The sequence below is a fragment of the Centropristis striata genome, chromosome 23 (assembly GCF_030273125.1).
Source record: "Centropristis striata isolate RG_2023a ecotype Rhode Island chromosome 23, C.striata_1.0, whole genome shotgun sequence".
Taxonomy (NCBI): Eukaryota; Metazoa; Chordata; class Actinopteri; order Perciformes; family Serranidae; genus Centropristis; species Centropristis striata.
This window is the reverse complement of record NC_081539.1, coordinates 9,555,190-9,575,939: the sequence shown is the minus strand read 5'-3', so window position 1 is coordinate 9,575,939 and position 20,750 is coordinate 9,555,190. Positions and strand designations below refer to the sequence as shown.

At 36.7% G+C, this 20,750-nt stretch overlaps 1 protein-coding gene across 3 annotated transcripts in view; it reads left to right on the top strand.

Moving 5' to 3' along the window:
• Positions 1–477: 477 nt before the first annotated feature.
• dpp6a (dipeptidyl-peptidase 6a) overlaps positions 478–20,750 on the top strand; it is a 310,062-nt gene continuing 289,789 nt past the window's right edge. Inside the window, exons 1-2 of one of the 3 annotated variants that reach the window (XM_059327306.1) lie at positions 478–811; positions 922–986. In XM_059327306.1, coding sequence (XP_059183289.1) covers positions 930–986 — 57 coding nt within the window. In that variant the 5' untranslated portion in view covers positions 478–811; positions 922–929. Of the gene's footprint in view, positions 812–915; positions 987–20,750 lie in introns of all 3 variants that reach the window. The other 2 variants (XM_059327303.1, XM_059327304.1) reach the window with 2 other exon arrangements.

Here is a 20,750-nt window from a genome sequence, read left to right as displayed (position 1 = left end):
CGGCTGCACCCCCTTCCACCTAATTGTCACACTTCAGTGGAAGCTTGCCCCTTGTAACATTCATTTATTATGCTATAATTGGAACTAAACAAATTCACTTCCTCGTGTTGAGATAATGATTGTAATTGTCACAAAGAATTTGTCACTTGTAATTGCTGGTGTCAGTCATGTTATTTGAATTTGATTGAGGTTACTGAGACGAATCGACCTGCAGGGTTTTTATTTGACAGAAAGCAGGGACATTTTCATAAATATGGCGTATTGTTTTAATAAACAGATCTGCACAGTGCAGCATTTTTGCTTTCACTCATGATGATTACAGTGTACCTTGCAGTCCCTACTGCTGTTTTCTGCTCTGGAAGTGGGCGAGCAGTGTTGACAGGCTGCTTCCTCAACCCCGTGCAGTCGAGCTGTCAGATGGGATGCGCTTGCGCAATTGCTGCGCACACATGCACACACACACTCACACAAACACACGCCTCCGTCAGTGTGAGCTGCAGGGTTAGTTCTCACAAATCATCCTGGAAGTGCGTTAATACGAAGGATTTCATGCCTTAAAAACGCAGTAAAGTGGAGTTTAAACGGCCACTTTTACCAGTTGATTTGGTGCAAAAGTTCTCGTCGGATTTATATTTGACTTCGCGGCTGATCAGCAGCACTTTGCCCGCAACAACAAACACGAGGCTCGTTAAATTGTCTGGACTACATGTGGGGAAGCATTTAAACAATTTGACGCGTCTCTGAATATCAAACAGGCTCTTTGCAAAGCAGATAACGAGGAGCGACAGTGAGGGAGATTCCAGCGCGCCAGGTAAACCAAACACTCATCACCAGCTTTTACATGCTCGCCTTCTTAAACTCCAACTTTGCCCAGAAAACATGCACATATCTGCTTCCTTTTTATTTATATTTTAGCAGAAGTTTTCACCATGAACCAAACGGCAGGAGCTGGAAATGCGTATCGCAGATGCTCCAAAGCTGGAAAGGTAAGACAGAGTTATTTAGAGAAGTTGTGATTTTTATTTATTTTTTGGCTTTCGTGCTGCAGCTCACGAGGAAGCATGTCAGTGATGCTGGTTGTTTGCAAGCTTGGGAGAAGCTTCTTGGCTGTTGACAGCTTGTTGGGTTATTGCGCGTCTGTGCGCTTTGGAGATGCTGTAAATTCTGTCCGCGGGTACAATTTATTGGCTGCAATTATCAGCTTAATTACAGTGAAATACATCAGTGGGAAGCTTAAGAGCAAAACAAGCCACTTTGTGTGTTCCAAAACTGCAAAATAGAAGCTTATTTTTGCAAGTTTTTGTCCCAAAGCAATGGGAAATGATGCAGAAAGCAGGTACACTTGCTGCTCAAACCTCTTAATCTGTAACTTAACAGTCCTCTGCTGCACACTGATATCCAGGGTGATGACACAGTGCCACACCAACACTGTTTTTACCCTGCCTGTGACCCACATTATAGGCTGTATGCTGCTGTGTGGATGGTCCACGGGGAGGAGAGGGGAGGCTGAGTGTGAGAGTGGAGGTGGGATGAAAGCAATGTTGGGGAGAAAAGCTGGAGAATGTGGGAGGAAAGAGAGTGAGAAGGGGACTGAATGATAGAGTCTTTCCAGTGAAACCATCAGACAGGCTCTGATGTGTGCGTGTTTGTGTGTGCGTGTTTGTGTGTGCGTGTTTGTGTGTGTGTGTGTGTGTGTGTGTGTGCGTGCGTGCGGGGGCTGCTCTCAATCCCAACACATCTGGCTCTGTCAACATGCACCATCAGAGGAGACGATCAAGTATGAATGCATATTTATCACCAGCAGCTATGACACATGGAATATCCACAGCACATCTCCATGTGTTTACAAATATTGATTTCTGGGCTACAAATATTTCCAGTTGATGTGTATTGATGGGAGAAGGTCCCTGTTCGCTCATAGAGGTGTTTGCAGTGATCTGCTAAATGAGTCCTGATGGGTGTGGATGTGAATTAACACACTGTTGCATTGGATTAGTTAACGATCTTAGTTTTATTGACACTGACAGGTGTTTTTTTTCCTTCTCGCTGCGATGATGCATTAGTTCAGTCTAAGAATCCAGGGATTTCACAATAAAAGCATGCAGAGAGCCTGCAGAATACATTAGGGTTTAATCGTGTGTTATTTTGCATGTTTTGTTAAGTTTTCAAATCCATAGAATGTAGCATAAATGTGAAAAAATGACAAATATTATGTCATTTATGGAAAGAAGAAGTCAGAAAGTGTTTATTTTTCGAGCCAGAACTGTAACATTTAAGATTTTTGTCACATAATAAAGTGATTTCCAAACAGTGGTAGTATGATACTTGAACTTGTACCTCAGGGGCGATGTGGAAAAGTTGTAGCTAATGTAACAAAGTTTTGAAAGAAGAAAAAAAAATCTGAACCCCCCCCCCAAAAACAAAACAAAACAAAACCAAAACAACAACAACAACAACAAAACACAACAAAAACAAAGTCATATGGAGCCAGATGTAACACCTAAAGATCATGTTTTGCAGTTAAACAGAATAATGTATAATGTAAAACTGTAGAGCTGCAATTTTAAGTTGACAAATCCATCAGTGCATGCAAATTTCCCATCCATTCAAATCTGAAGATGTTCTGCTTTTCTCTGTTCATTTCTTTATATCATATTAAGCTGAATATGTTTTGCTTTCAGACATTTACAGACATCACCTTGGGCTTTGAGAAACTGGGATCCAGTCAATTAACTGAGAAAATAATCAGATTAACCAATAATGGAAATTATAATTAGTTGTGACCCTAGAAAACTGGTTCATTTAGATGAAAATAATGCATAAATGGTTAAAATAGTAGCTAAAAGTAAAAAAAAAAAGGTTGAAAGAAAATGATTAATGGATAAAATGGAGTTGAAGTAGAGATGAACATAATGGATAATTAGCTCAAAGTAATGGATAAATAGTTGAATTGTCCATCTGCCACTCCAGATTGTAGAAGCCTGCACAGCATGCAAACTTGACCAACATGACCTCAACAGTTTGAATGTAATTATGTTTAAAAATATCAGTTTTATATAAGCAATAGTGTTCTACAACAGGGAGGCATGGTGGGGCGAGGGGAAGCACTTTCACCTCAAAGAAAGACGGTTTTGGGTCTGCTTCGGCCCTTTTATAAGGAGTTTGCATGTTCTCAGGTGTCTCCGGGTTCTCCTGCAGTCCAAACACATGCAGGTGTTCACTCCAGCCCCCTTTGTGACCCTGAAGAGGATAAGCAGTTGCAGATAATATTGCCCTACAAACCCTAATTGCAGTAACTACATTTTTGTAGTATATTTCTATAGATATATGATATGTGTTATTATAATGTATATGCTGTAGAATTAATGTATATACAATATGATATGTATTATGTGTTAGTAGATTGTGCAATGATGTATACATATATGATATGTAGAAATGTGTGTAATATGGATTAGTATGTGAATAATTAATATAACGAAGAATGAATGAAGCACAGTTAAGAAGTGTAAACGCTCACTCTGTTTTTGTTTTGTTAGCATATCTCTCACTTGTTATTTGTTTTTAGTTTTTAATTTTCATTATGTTTATGTTTTGTGTTTTCAACTGTATATTTGATACTGTTGGACCCCAGAAAGAATAGCTGTGGCTTTGCTGCAGCTAATGGGGATCTTAATAATAAACTAAACTAAACTAAACCAAACTAAACTAAACTAAACTAAACTAAACTTTTTTGGTCAAAATTGAGTTATAACTAAAAATGAACGTTTTATCTTGTGAAAAAAGTTTTAGATTTGAATTTTGCTTTATTTAAGAGAAATAATTATATAAAAAATGTAGTTACTACAAAATCCAACTCAAAACCAAAGCAGACCACAGTTATTGCACTTACCACAGTCTGCTTTGGATAATATATAAATTTAAACATAAAACCGAAGCAGACGGTTTGCTTTGACTGTGATACAGTGTAGCCTTGTATTTCTTAATTGTGTTGAATAGTGAAGACAAGAAAAATTGAAATTATAAGTTGATTTGATAGGGAAATGATTATACGGAGCTTAAATTATATTAAGACTAAAATATAACATCACTTTATAATATTAAGTCTAAAATAGACAAATCTTTGAAAAGAAGTTGTTAAACACTTTTAAACTAATAACAAAAATCATCAACATTGTAATATGCAAACTCTATTTTGCATTACTATATTCACCTTTTACAGCAATGCAAAACCAAAATGCACTAACAACATTTTTGGGGTCAAAGGTCAAATAAATCGTCATGATTTTTGAGCATAAAATACTTCATCAATACATGTAGAAATAATTATATAAATAATTCACCCTTTGTGTAGTTACTGCAGTTAGGCTTTGTAGGACAGAATAGATAAATGGCTTCATGTTAGATAACATCCAGTTTAAAATCAATCTGAGCATGAATGTTGTTGCTGATGAAGCGTTACTTGCTGACAGACAGGGCTGTGATGAGTCATGAAACAAAAGGCTGGATATGTGCCTGTCAAAAAATCCATATGTTTTACTGCTAACTTGCATCTTTACGTACCTGTTCTCTGCTACAAATCTGTCTGTGTTTGTTTGTGTATTCAGCAGGGTAAACTCCCTGTCCATACTTGTGCTTTCACCCGCTGCTAGTTCTAATTCTGCTCCATTTCATCTCCTCTTACACATCAACTTTGAGAGGGAAAATAGATTGAGACTAAACACCTCTCCAGACACTTTTGTCTCCAGACAGCAGTGTCCGTTTCATTATCTGTCCCGCGGCTGCTTTTAGCCCTCCGGCAGGACTGTCTGCAATTTCAAACTGTTTAGTTATTTGTGCCTGTTTAGAGCTTTGTTGCTGTGGAGTATCTCTCTTTGATGAGTTGCCTCTGTCTCTCTGCGGAGTTTCTATTTCCAGTCATGTTGACAGTCGGCCACAGAGACGTTTCATCGTGGATTAATGACACTCTGATTAGGCCTGCATGTGTTCTGCGGGCCTCCCGACAGGATAAGCCTCACATGGTCATGGTCATCAGCTTGTGACGAGCTCTGACAGGTTTGTAAACACCTGAAATGAGAGGAGAGCGAGTGTGCTGCGTCTTGAGATTATTCCAGGATCCTTGAGAACTCTTGAGAAATGTCATTCCCACAGCTAACGGGCTAAATGGAATGCAGCTTTGAAGGTGTTTCAATGCTAAAAGATGATCCGTTTATGTGCAACAGCAACAGAATTTTTTTGTCCCTCTTATCACAGATCAGCAGCTTTTTTATCAAGGCTCAGGGAGAATCGAAGAGACAGTTTTTGCACTGAAAGTAGCCTCAAAAGACCAGCATGCAGTGCAGCAACATATTGGAGCTTTGTAGCCTTGTCTTCTAGTAATTTTTACTGTCACACTACTACTCTGCCTGCAGAAATGTACTGGAGCACAGATAGAAAGAGAGAAGGATTCTCCTTTCCGTGGGTTGTCCATCGGCCTTCTGGGAAATGTAGGAAGTCATACCTTTGGAGGTGCACATAAAAAATCTTTAAAAAATCTTAACTAATATCTCAAAATAGTTTTTAAGAAAACTTGTATTTCCTTAATGGATAAAATATGCCTAGTCAAAGTAATAGAAAACTGGTTCAAGTATGAACATAATGGATCATTAGCTAAAAGTAATGGATAAATAGTTGAATTGTCCATCTGCCAGTCCTAGAAGCCTGCCAAAATGACCTTAACAGTTTCTGGGAAATGTAGGAAGTCATACCTTTTGGAGTTGCACATAAAAACCTTAACTACTATCTCAAAATAACCTGCTCCACCCACAAAATGACCTCTTCTATATGAGTTTCTAAACTCCTGTTACCTAAAATTTGTGAAGAAAACTTCTTTTTCACAAACAACAAAGTAAATTATTGAAGAACTGAAGTAAATGGGAACTATTCACAACAGCAAATCTATGAAAACATTAGTTTAAGAACTCTTACACAACTTGTCAAGTATAATGAAAGTCTCAATTATCCAGTGGCATGCTCACTAACCTCCCAAACACATGCATTTTTGCTAAAACCTTAAAGACTCTTGCATAGACTATCCTTCTACTACTTGCAGCGTACCTGCACAAGTGTGTGAGTAAGTGTCAAAGTGTTTTAGATAATACGATTTTAACCAAAATGCATGTGTTTTTGAAGTGCTTTTTCACAACTAGATAAATGAGACTTGGATTATAGAGATTACAGAATACATGATGGTTTCATCATGTGTTATTTTGCATGTTTTGTTAAGTTTTCAAATGCAAAGATTGAAAAAAGTACAAATATAATGTCATAAATGGAAAAGAAAAGTGAGAAAGTGTTTATTTTCATAAGCTGCAATGATAAGTTGACAGTTCGATCAGTCAATCAACAGAAAAATAATTGCATGCAATTTTTCTTGCAAAAATGGCAGAAAATATTGTTTTCATCCATTCAAATATATTAAGATGTTCTTCTTTTCCCTCTATCTTTCATTATATTATATTAAACTGAATAAGTTTTGGTTCCAGACTGACAAAAGACAACATTTAAAGACATCACCTCGGACTTTGAGAAATTGCGATCCAGTCAATTAACTGAGAAAACAATCGGATTAATCAATAATGAAAATAAGAATTAGTTGCAGCCCAAGAAAACTGATTCATTTAGATGAAAATAATGTATAAATGGTTAGTAGCGCACCGTACCTGAAGTACTTTTTCATGACTGGATGAATGTGATTTGGATTATAGAGTTTGTAAACAGAAGTTTTGATAAAGTTTTGCTGTCCTCAAATGCAACCTCCCCACATCTACTTCGATTCATCAAGGATTTAATCTGTTTTCTACCTCTGCGCTCGCTGTGGAGGCATAAAAACAAAGTTTTCTCCAAGAAGTCAAGGTAACACAGGGTGAGTAATTGATATACAAGAGGTCACTCTGCAGGTGAAGTATTCTTTTAACAAATTGATTTTTTAGAGAGAACTGCACTGATAAATTGTTTTGTTTTTAACGGGACCTTCTGTGGTTTTAGCTTTTCATATAGGAACGGTTGTAAACTGAATATGTTTGGGTTTTGGACATCACCTTGGAGTCTGGAAAATGTAATTTTTTTTTGTTTTTGCAGATTTCTGACATTTTGGAGACCAAATAAGTTATTATTATGATTATTATTATTATTATTGTTATTATTATTATCATCATTATTAGATAGGTGGATGGATGGATGGATAGATATATAGATACACATTGGTAATAAATAAATACACTACATACCAATAAAGTAAGTGTATATATATATATATATATATATATATATGTAAAAAATAGTCCTCTTTGTTATTCGTTTCCTCACAGAGAAACATCCAAATAAGTGAATGATCCCTGACACTTAAGCTCTATAATACACTAAGATAAGACATATTACACGGGGAAAATGAGTGTGACTCTAGGCTATTAAAGGAGAAGCTGGTAACATCACTTGAAAACTTGTTACAAAGACATAGGGCTTTACAATATCTTGCTAAATAAGTAATGTAAGTAAATAAGTAATAATAATAATACTTATTATTATAATTAGTATTTAGTCCTTCTAGTTGTATTATTCAGGAATATATTCAAGTTCATATTAAGTATGGTCACATTTAGAGCACATGAAAGCAAGTAACACACAGATATTTCTGCAGATTGTAGTTAATAACAATAATTATGTTTGGGTTTTTTTTAAATTATTCTCCTTGGTGTTCAGTCCCAGCTAGGCAAGAATCCTTGGCTTTTTTCTTTTCAATCTTTTATTTCCTTTTTAACTCTCACTCTGTTTTTTAATTGAGATTTTAATTACTATTTCATTGTCTATTTCATTTTTTTATTACTATATTTGTTTATTATTGATTTTATAGTTGTTGTGGGTTTTTTTAACCGAACAGCACTTTGGTCAACTGAGGTTATTTTTAAATGTGCTCTATAAATGAACTTTGACTTGACTTGACTTAATAACTAAATAAGTTGTATAGTGTTGATCATCTTCAGGATAAATGACATCATGCAGAAGCAGTTTTATTGATATTTAATGTAATTTATAAATGAAAACAAGCATGACACACTCCACTGATGCACAGTTACATCTTACCTAATCATGTGTTTGAACGGACTCGTTTAGAATATCAAAATGAGGAGAAAATATAAATATTTTAGCTTAATGATGAAAATAGTGTCTGAACATGAAATGTCCACTAGAGGGCAGTGTGGCACTGCAGTACATGCACCTGTAAGGGAGTGTCGCTTTGTCTTAGTGTGTATTCATGATCCTTAATCCTTTACTGTCTCTTCTTTGGCTGAGCTTGATGAATAATTTCCAACAGTCTCTCCATGATAATAAGAACTTGTTACACTATTTGTTCTGCGGGGATCGGAGTTGTATTTTGGCTGCATTTGATAAATCGAGGATTCTTTCTTTCTTTTTTTTGCAGCTTGTAAGAGTCCTCTAGCTTTACTTACTTTTGCCTCTGTAGTTCATGCTGCTCCTTTTCTTTGTCTCGTCTTGGTCACAGCAGGCTCGTCTGATTATCTTGGCCCTTGACAGGCCTGCAGTGCCGTGTGCGCACACTAAATCCCAATTAGCTCCCCCAGTTTCAGAACCATTTGCAACTTTGCTTATCTCTGCATCTGCAGAGCCCAGAAAATCCCCCAATTCTTCTGATTATGGTTTCATAATGAGGATATAAAAGTTTAATTTGTGTGACTCAGTTTCAAAACTTCACCATCCCTTCCATGAATATGTATTAACTGCTGCTGCTCAAATATGAATTGATCACTTGACTAAATCTGTCAGTTAAAAGTTTCAGACCTGTCAAATAATTGTAAATCCCTGGATGTTTATAAGTCTCTCATTACTACATGGATCATTTTGTGTGTTTTTTTTAACTAAAACTCATTTGTTTCAGCAGTTATTGAGCTTACATCAGCATACAAATGACCGTGGCAGCCAGTTATTCAGAGTGTGGAAGTGCTAAACGGATATTTCAAGGAGCGCAGGAGCTAAGCTGAGGGGGTATTTGGATTGAGGGTAGACTTCTTAATTACCGCGGCTTTGTTGGCCAACAGCAGGGCAAACACCAGCTCGAATGTGCCAAGTATTGATCCCTGCTCTCATTACACTGCGGGCCCATTGTAATGCACGGTTATCGCTCCAACTCCCTCACTCGATTCATGGAAATGATCATTGATTCCTTTTTTTCTGCATTCTTGGTAAAATGGCAGGAGAATGTTTATCTCAATCATCTTTGCTCTTTGATTCCGAGTCCTCGAGCCTCTCTTCTGCTCATTAGCAACAGTAATCTTTTTCTCATCCTGACGTGGGCTCCATCACTGGTCAATCTGAACCCATTCCTGCTATACAGCAGCATCTCTTTCATGCAGGCTTTGACAAATTAAAGCTTCAGCCTGGTTTCAATGTGATCAACAGCTTTGACTCTGCTCCTGGGGAAAAAAATAAAAACCACCTCGTGCCTCTCTCTGTATTTGTATGCCAACTTGTTTAGAGTGTACACAATGAAATTACATTGGGAGCCACAGCTGAGAGCTTTACCCCGGTGCAATGAATAATGCAACTCACAGAGAGAATAGATTTTCTCACTTTTAACACCAAAGCGTGAAGTGGTTTTTCTTAAATGTCTTGCAGATTGCTAATTCTGCTGTAGTGGCATTTCTGTTTGTAATAACCACTGGTGTGTGCACTTAATCATCAGGTGCCCTGCTCCCTCCCCCTGTCTGCCACACAGAGGAAACAGGAGCTTTATTGCAGTATGTTACCCAGGGTAAACATGCAACACAACATGTGTGCACATTCAGTGTTGAACTCCGTGTTGCTCGGCTGCAACGGCCCGGTAGCTGCTCTGTTTTTCCTGCCGATGATTGACACCACGGGGAGTGTAATTGCATGAGTCACCGAGACCTCCCTGGCCCTTTGAGTGAGCGGTTGGCTCGGCAAAATGCTTGGGTCATGACAGCCCATCTGGTGGCGTATCACAAGCAGTCAACAAGGCCCTAAGAGACAAATGGCGCCACAACAGTAAACAGCCACCGCTGGTTGGGAGATAGACATTTGAGCCATATCTAAAATCACAAGCATATCCACTATGTGCCCCCAGAGGCCTCTGTACCCATCAAACCAGGCTGGATGTGCTGCATCCAAAGTATGGGATGCTTTCAGAGGCTGTCACAGTGGATTTTACCACATCTTGTACTACGTTTATGGACATCTGATGCAAATGAGGCTTTTTTTAAAAAGAGGAGTAGAATATTGCTGATGTGCAGGAGCTGAGGGCTGCAGGTCAGGTTTAAGTTTGCCCTCTGCTGGATGAAAGAGTTCATGATCTTCAGTGCAAGAGCTACAAGTCTCACTCAGCAAAGGGAGTCGGTGCATAATGAAGCATCTGAACTGGTGAATGCATTACATTAATGGTTTCTTAATGGTGAGGCTGAAATTAAGTGGTTTGCATTCTGAAGAGTTGAGTTTTAGGGCTTTGGTAGGCTGTTTTTTAAACATTTTTTAGAAAGATTGCATTAGAGGTGTGAATCCCCAGAAGCCCCAAATTATGATTTTATCCCAATACTTGAGCCATGAAACGATATTATTGCGATTTTAAGCATTTTGCGATATGGTGAGTATTGTGATACAACATATTGCGATTTATGTTTTGTCAAATAAGAGAAAATTCTCAGTCTATTCATGTCACTTTAATCTTTTTATTTCTCCACAATGAGAGTCAAACCCACAGACTGACCAACAAAGTATTCAGTCAAACTGGACTGAAATTACATCAAACAAAAACTGCAGCATTTTATCAAAAATTTTCTCAACTTTAAGCTTCACTGCTCTGAATTTTTTTTGAATAAAATATAAAAGCACACCATCTATTCACTCTGTTGCCATCAGGGAAGAGGAATAGCAGCATCACATGTAAAACATCACATTAAGGATAGTACCTATCCACAAGCTATCCGTCTCTTTGCACTTTTTGTACCACTGAACCTGCTGCTACTCTCTGTTACCATGCACCTTTCTATGTATATTAGTGTTGTTCTCCCTGTTATTTATGTGCCTTCTTATTAAATTTATTCCATTATTTTGATGTGAGATATGCGAGCATACCAAAACACATTCCTATCAACTGTATTTTATTATATTGTCAAAATTGCTATAATAAACATGAACTTGAACTTGATCTTGATAAAAAAAGTTTGCAGCGTTATTTCGACAGCTTCCCGACACGATATCCCGACGCATGTTGCCTGTAGATTCATTATATCTTCTAGTTTCTTATGATACCAGTCCAGTATCTTCAGTATATTCCTAAAAGTGGGCCCACTGGGGCCTCAAAAACAGCAAAAATACTGACGGCATCAGAACATTAAATATAAATACTTGGTGGCCATGAATCGATATAATATTGCCACGCAAACGATCCTATTCTGTATCAATTCTTTCTCCCACCTCCAGGTTGCATGGACTGTTGACATGATTATAACTGTTTGGCTGCTTCATAAAGTGGCATTCTAGCATCACTCCACTCCAACAGAGACACAGTGGGACTTTGCACCTCATCATATAAGACAGCAGGAACTCAGTGTCTCTAAGTAAACCCTCATTTTATCCACGGCGTCCTCATATTGCCTTTACTTTTACATTAAAGTGAACATGAAACAGAGCTCCTCCGTTGTATTGCTGCTGTTTGATCCTGCAGTTGTAACACATCATGCACGTACTCAGACTGTAAATTCAGATAAAAAAAGCTGCTTCTCCAGTCACAATGCATTTCCTTATATATCCTAAACCCACGCACAAGCGCTCAGGGCAAACTTATGTGTCGAACAGCCTCGGTCAGATATCCAGAGACACGTATACAAATAGCCATAGCTCTTCATGGCTTTACTCTGCCCGTGTTCTCCACACTGCACACGTTTTTTTTTCCAAACTCGAAAATGTCAAAAAATGAGATATAAACACAGACTTCTACAACAGCAGTTTCCCCACACGCATAAGCTCAATTGTATAAGTTGAACAGCACTGCCAAAATTATTGATCATAAGTCATTTAATCGACATTTAGAAAAGTTTCATGAGAGGAAAAAAAAACATTCAGTGGACATGAACTAGTGAAAATGTTGGAAATTGCCCCGCGGCGGTGACTGGATATTCACATTTACATAGAAGACTTGAAGAATATGATGCATAACGACTTGTCAGAATTGACTGTTATGCAGTTTGACAGACATTTAAGACAATTACTCCCAGAAGGTGTCAACGTGTCAGTCCATATGCTCAATATGGAGAACAAGTGCTGCATGCATTATTCCTGGATGCCGATTTGATTCGTCTGGTTCCATCACAGGGATGCTTAAAGACGAATATCTTCACATCAACAGATCTTTTATTCCAGTTGTTTGTGTTATGTTTAATCACAGGGCATTATGAACATTTCATGTTGTGATTATGCTGGCCAAAATAACTGTGATTCATGATAATATCCAAATAATCATGAAATTGTTCTGTTACAGAGATGGGAGTTGAAATTTGAGTCTGCAAATCAGACAGCTTCTTTCAGGAGGTTCTGCAGGCGGACACGTAATCTCATTTTCAGTTTGCAATCCATATTATTCCCAACAACATCTCCAACCTAAACCACAGAATACACCGTTTTTCAATACCACCAGTAACAACACATATCAGCATTTGTCAAAATGAGCATTTCGCGGCTCGCGGTACAGAGCGGAGCGTTCTAAAAACACACGTGATTATACGTACACGTATGGTTCGCGGTTGTTGAAAAGGCTGCAGTTTTTGTGAATTTATGCTACAAAGCCACTGACCTATATGGAAGAGGATTTGGGCAAGGTAGGAGAATAAAATAATAAGAGGATTATTTTTTTTCATTATGCAGTTTGAGAAAAAAGTCGAAATAACAAGAATAAAGTAAACTTTTTTTTTTTCCGGTAAAGTTGGAAAGATATTCACAGATTTGTGTAAATAAGTCATCAGAGTAACACTGTTTTCAGAGAAACGCAACGTCTATCTGAAGAGTTCGGTAGACTGCAACCTGATTTTCATAAATGTCATAAAATGAGCAATAACTACAATATTTAAGGGTGGTAGTAGTGCTAAAATCATCTACACATAAATTAGCTATTCTTGAAAATAGCTACCATAACTATTGTTTTGGACTTTTTTCTCATCATTTTGACTTTTTTCACAAACTTAATGATTTATTTTTTTCTCCTACCTGGCCCTAATCCTCTTCCGTAGCCCTAGGTTTAGGGCAGTTTTGATTGACAATTTAAACAGTAAATAATAATATAATCTATCTATCTATCTATCTGTCTGTCTGTCTGTCTGTCTATTTTTATGTATTTATAGAACACTTTTCAACACTTTTCCAACACTTTTCTATCCATCTATCCATCCGTATGTTAGCAAGCTTAACAGCATTTCCAAATTAGTCATGAGGACATTAACTGATATCTTAACAATGAAAATTCACCCCGATCAATTTATTGTGTGTTTGTTTTTTTAATCGCAATCCACAATTAATTTATATATCTTCCTGTCCCTGATGTTATTCCTTCACTTAGTTATACTCCTCACTCATACCTTTAGCTTCTATGTGCTTTGACTGACTCTTATGATTCTGCACCTGAAACATTTAACACTATTTGTTGCATCAGCACGCTGTTATTACACCAAACTAATAACTTTTTCTGCCCGGCCTCAGTAAGGGCCAATTTATTATAGTACAGTTCTGGAAATTCAGAAACACAAATAATTAGTTCCCCCCCATTCTTTCAGTTCAAACAGTGGTCAACAGCGCTTGGCTGAGCCCACTAAGGTTATTGCAGCTCAGGTCAACAGATCTGAGCCAAATTCAGATCATTTTTCATTTTTTTAACACTTTGCTCCCAACTCTCCCGTAGGCGTGTTGATATTGGATGACCTTAAATGGCCACAGTATATTTTTCACATAGTTTTTATGCTCATTAAACCATTCAGTGACATCAGAGTCCTATAGGGAAGCATCTGTATTATTTCTGTTCTGTCTCCTGAGTTTTCTTCCATCATATCATCTGTATCTTTTACAAATTCACACGTAAAAGTTCTGTTTATTTCCAACATTGTTTCGTTGGGCTCATGAACTAAAGGTCCTTCTGTATGCTCACATGGTTCCAAGGTTATAATAGTTTTGGATTTTTCATTAGTTTAGTTTTAATTTCGTTTTAATGAGTTTTAAGAGTGAGTTTGTTAGTTTTAATTAGTTTTTATTTTTTTGAAAATGCTTGGTTTTAGTTTAGTTTAGATTAGTTTTAGTGTTACTTTTTTGTAATGGGGTATTTGTTGGGTGTGAGATTCAAAAAGGTCACAATAAATGTTGGCTTTATTTCCTTTGCCTATCCATCTCAGCCTCAATAAGGTCATTAACTCATAAAACCAGATAGATTAAATTGATTTCATATCAACCAAAAAGGCTTATGAATGAAAAAAGTTGACAAAGACGAAAATAAAGGACATTTTCACTATAATTTTAGTTAGTTCTAGTTAGTTTTGTAACCACACAATACAGTTTCAGTTAGTTATTGTTTTTTAAAAAGCTGTACTTTTTATTTTTATTTCAGTTATAGTTACTATTATAACCTTGGATGGTTCTACATGAAGTTTTAAATGATGGTTTGATAGAGGAGACTCTCAGGATCACAGTAAATTTGAACTCATATCGCACCATTCTACAGCTTCACTGTCTCAAAGTTGTTCCACTGATCTTCTGTTTCGAGTTAGTCCAGACTTGTGTTGAGTTTTGAGCATGCATCCCATGATATAAACATTGCAAGAGATTGGTAAGGGCTATCTTCGAAGTGCAAAAGAACAAAGGGAGGTGGATGTTTGAAATGCATTTTGAATGGTAAAAATCCATTCAGCCACCGCAGAGATATCACTGTCTAAAGATAAGAAAAATGTCTTGCCTGCAAATTTGAGGGCGTAGCAGATTTCAAGGAGTCGGAGCGGGTGATTTCAACATACCGACCCAGGGAAACATGCATTGACCTCGGGAAACACATTGCTGAGAACTCTCATACCTTTTGAAAATCTCCTCAATTATAATAGTAGAAGGAAAGACAGGACCCTGGGAGCAGAGATACACTCCCATTCTGCGGCATTCATGTCTTCTTGCAGAATTACGACCCGGGCCGAGAGTATTCTCTGATTCAAAGCTGGAACATTCAATTTAAGCTCATTCGGATGGAGCATCTATCTCTTTAAGCTCACAGACTTGATGTCAGATTCAGTGTCAGTGGACCAATTGCAAGAAAAAGTTTGCCCCCGATAACTTCAGGAGCTGGAAGTGTCGATGTGAGGATTTCCACTCTGCAGGGGCAATCATCTGTGTTGTGGATAACTCGACTTTCTAAAATCATCTCAACAGAACAATGTAAATGATTGTGTATGTGTGGGTGGACTTTGAATCACAGCTCTTTCCAGGGGGATCCATAACTGTGTCCGTATAGCTTTTTTTAAAACTGCACATTTAGCCTTTCCCAACATGAGTGAAGTGAAATGTGTGGGCTGGCTTTGTAATATCGAGGCATTTTAAACTCAAACCCTCTGTTGTTTTTTTTTGGCTTTTTTTCAAGAAAGTTTATCATGAAGTTAACATTTGGCAGCCTGAAAAAAACCCATAAAGACATTATCAGCCATTAAGGATGGGAATAATAACTCAGTGCATTATTATTTTCACTACCAAATAATATTTAGATATATTTTTGATTAATGGAATAACTAATTAAAGTAGAAAATATTGGAAAATGTCCACTACTAATACCAACAGTGAATACCTGTGTGGTGGACATCGAGGTGGTGCCAAGTTATAAGTATAGGTGTAGATCTGGATAATAAGTTGGACTGGTCCCTAAACACTGACACTCTACAAAAAGGGGCAGAGCTCCTCTTTTTCTTAAGGAAGCTCAGATCTCTGGACATCTGTAGTAAAATGCTGCAGATGTTTTATCAGTCTGTGGTGGTAGTGTGTTGTTTTTAGATTAGATTAGATTCAACTTTATTGTCATTGCACATGTCACAAGTACAAAATGCAGATAGAATCTAACCAGAAGTGCTAAAGCAGTAATTAACTGAATCATAGTGTAATATATACAGGAATGAATTATATAAAAAATGCCGTATATACAGGTATTGATTATATAAAAAATGCAGATCTAAACTGTACAGTATATATATATATATATATATATATATATAACAAGGTGAATGTGCAGTTTATTGTGCAGTGATGGTTACTGTGGAGTTACCAGACTAACTGAATTTCCCCTCGGGGATAAGTAAAGTAATTTTGATTTTGATTTGATTGATTTTGAAATTTAAGTCATGAAAAACCAAAGAAAAACCAAAGATCTTAGACTTCAAAATCAGGATGAGAATAATTAATCGATGGTTGTCAAGAATTTGGTGGATCAAGGGGAGTTTTTAATTGATCTGTTTAATTTTAATTTTATCTTTGCATATCAGTATCACTGAAATGAAACACGGCCGAGCATTCAGTTCTTGTACGTCAATAAGCCAATGAGCTGAGAATTAAGTTAGATAAAGCTACAGTTTGCAAACTGAAAGTTGCAATACCAATTATAAAACACACAGAAATACAAGATAATTAATTTGCGCAAAACGAGCTTACTGTATCAAACCTTGCTAGCATGAATTACTAAGTTTAATTTTATCCAAAACTTATTTTCACAAAAAAACACATTCAAATATGAAGATTACTGTGCAAACTAACCTCATTCCTCTTTGGAGGCTAAAACATAAAACATTGAACTTATTGACGTTATCTTTACAGTATCACCGCATTGAGTTAGTGTTACAATCGACAAGGTCTCTTTTTGGCCTTTCAAAATAAAAGCATCCATTATCAAAACAGGCTTTTGCATAGTACTGTATATATATTTTTTATTTTGCCCATTTGTGCATGTTTTTATACATACTGGAGTATGTATAAAAACATAGCGATTAATCAATTAATTGATCGTTAATGTAATAGATGCTGAATTGGCAGGTTTCTTCCAAACGCCCATCCCTGTCAGCCATAGCATTTGAAGATGAATTTGTATTATTTTATATTGTTATTAGCTCATTTTTTGTCATTGATCACAGGAAATGTGGCGTATAAATCACAAGCATGTGAGCACTGACTTTTCCCCCTCACATTACTTTAGTTGAGGTAGAGGATTTATTTCCAGTGCAGCTATTTCTGCACTTTGATTTGAAGTTTGTGAAAGAGAAACCCATGTGTCTCCTTAAGGAACCACAAGGACTCCTTACAAAGACCTTTCCATGCGGACTAGTTATGTGGAACCATTTTTGGAGATTCCATAATTCCTCCTCTTCTTCATTATAGTCCTAAGTGTGTTCCAGGGAATATCTAGGTCTTTGAAATCCTTTTTATATCCCTCTCCTAAGCTGAGCCTTTCAGCAGTAAGCTCTTGAAGGCCTTGTGTTAGCTCCTGCTAGCTCATGCATGTCTGTGCACGCTCACGTACACTGTGCAACAAAGAAACCTACGGGTCAAATCCTTTAATTAGAATCACTTCGCTTAATTTCAGGTGAAAGCATATTAGCTTTGTACATGCTTTGAATGTGATCAGTTAAACCCCAGCACGCTTGCAACCCTCTGAATTTAAAGGGACAGTTCACCCCAAAATCAAAAAGATATATTTTTTCTTTATCTATAGAAATATTTATTAATCTCAATTGTTTTGGTGTTAGTTGCAGAATGTTGGATGTCTTCCTTCTCTCGTATATTATGGAACTATGTGGCACTTTTTGATTGTAGTGTAAACTGTCCTTTTAAGGGTGAAATTGTCGCCTTTTTTTAAACCGTCAGAACACTTGACGGGGCTATAATGTATGCTTTTGTATTGCCTTTGTTGTTAATATGATAATTCAGATTCAGAAATGTTCTAATTCACTACCCAGGTTCTTATCTTTTCTATGCAATTTAAATCACAATAATAATAAGTAATAAATACACTTTTAAAAGTAATAAGCTTTTAAAAAAGTGTTATTATGATGTGTTTATCCCCATTTATTTAAGTATTTATTTTCTATATATTTTTCTCTAATTTTTATTTATTTATGATTTTTTAATTTATATTATTTTTATTATGTTATTTTGGTGTTAGTTGCAGAGTGTTTGAGATGTCGTCTGGAGAGATGTCTCCCTTCTCTCGTATATTATGGAACTATGTGGCACTTTTTGATTGTAGTGTAAACTGTCCTTTTATGGGTGAAATTGTCACCTTTTCTTAAACCGTCAGCACTTTCGACGGGGTTGTGATGTATGCTTTTGTTGCCGTTTTATAAGATAAACTGCAATGTGAATAGTGTTAAAAACAGATTTTGTGTCACTATCTGTGCTTAAATCGCCACTTTAATAGTGCAGGAACTTTCATTGCCTCCTTTAAAAGTGGATTTAAGCCCTTTCTATATGTGCTGCACATAATCATTTGAACTGAAGCAGTCATTTAGCCCTATTTGGCCTGATTGCTTGGCACTCTGCTGGCTTGGCCGTGACTTTTACATATTGTTTTCCAAGCTCTGTCCTTGTCTCGCTGCACTTCCAATCTGCAGCCTTTATTGAAATGTATAGCATGGCCCTGCCGCGGCCCATTTTCATATAACTGGCGGAGGCGATTTTATTGACTTATTGCAAAAAGCTGGTGTATAACAGATCGCACAAGCTTCATCTGTCCCCGCGTCCCTGGCAGTTAAAAAGAGATGATTTGTCGTGTTAACTCCCGTGGTGCTCTACATTGCTCTAAAACAAGATGCCGTTCCCCTTGACAATGAACACACGCCGTCTGAACATAAACAACAGTTTTATTATGCTCCAGTCTGTGAGCCTCCAAATCGATGCTTTATAAATCATCCTCGGGAGGCGTGCAAACACGCTCTGTTTAGCCAAAACATGTATGGACACTGGCACATTAACACAAATGGATGAAGAGTGTCTGTGCTCTCAGCCAATAATAATAAGCGGTTTAGTTGCAAAACGGCAGGGAATCAGAGAGATGAAGGGATCAGCAGAGCCATCAACCACCTTTTCAACTCGATTCCAAACTTGAGCCATCATTAAAGTTTAACAAAAGCATGGCACTTTCCAAAATCTCACTACTGCTAAACCTCACCTCGCTGCCTGTTTGTATTAGTTTCACTTAATGGGTTTTGTGCCTCCAGAGACAGAACAATCTAAAATGAGCAGCAAGCTGTAGACAACAGCAGAAAGTGGGACAGATATGCAGGTGCAATGTCGAAAAAAACAGCCAACTCAGCCCTGTCCTTTAGTCTAACCTGGTTCAGTGCATAGACCTGCAGCGCATACAAGTGTGCACGCTGTTGCACGATATTCCTCAGGAAGCCGCCCGTCGCCTCAGGGATTAATCTTTTAGCATCATTAACTCTTCTCTTAATGATAAACTTAATATATGTCTTAATGAGTGCGCTGTGGCACCAGACCTCTGGAGTTTGAAGTTATAGGCTACTCCTGAAGATGTTCAACCATCATCTTTGATGCCATTAAAGGCCCATATTTAATCCCAGCATTAGTCATTCACTATATTTATGATCTTTAATTGTCTCTTTATATCGTAGCGTTCATCTTTAGCGGTGGAGTCTGTGAGGCGGGCGCAGGCTGCATGTGAAGGATGCAGAGGACATAAACTGGAGCATGCAGCCTTTCAGGACAACATTAGATGTATTACCATGTCAGAAGGCATTAATGACTGTCATGTTTAGTCTTCTTTATCAAAACAACTTGATGCAATAAATCTTCTCAACCCAAGGTTTCTTTGGGCGTACTGTAAAAAGTAGCCAGTGATTAATGCTCTTGTCATTCTCACTGGAAATCTTGGAATTGTGTCATTAAAGGAATAGTTCAACATAATGAGAAATACACTCATATCACTGATATCTCTCTCATGTCCACACAGTTAAGAAGCAGAAATACATTTTACAATATTTACCCTGCTTTGATCTATATTCCCTGTAGCTTTTAAACTGTTATCATACAGTAACAATATCTCACCTATTTTTTTTATTGTGAAATATCCCCTAAATTTTGATATGCAGTCTCACTTTTTGAAGCTACTAACTAGTAACTTCTACTAATTTAACCCTTAAGGTTAAGAGAATAAACTGTTTTATGTTAATATGATGTTGTTAATATGATAATCCAGATGATGGCGCTCTTGAATACCTGATTAATTTAATTATTATTTGGTAAAAATGTTCTAATTCATTCATTTTCTTTTCTCTGATAATAAAAAAATAAAAAAATAAAAAAAATAAAAGTAATAAGCTCGAAAAAATTCTTCATTTTTTATTTATCTATTCCTATTTATTCAAGTTTTTATTTATTTTCTATATAATTGTCCTTATAATTCTCATTCTGTTGTTTAATCTTTAATTAATTAATTGATTATTATATTTTTTATTTAACTATTATTTGGTAAAAAAAAAAAAAAAAAAAAAAAGTCTAATTCATTACCTAAGTTCTTACCCTTTCTCAGATAATATAAAAGTAAAAAATAAAGTAAAAAATAAAAGTAATAAGCTCAAAAAAATAATTCTTTATTTTTGTGTATGCATCTATTCCTATTTATGTAAATATTTATTTATTTTCTATATAATTGTCTTTATTATTCT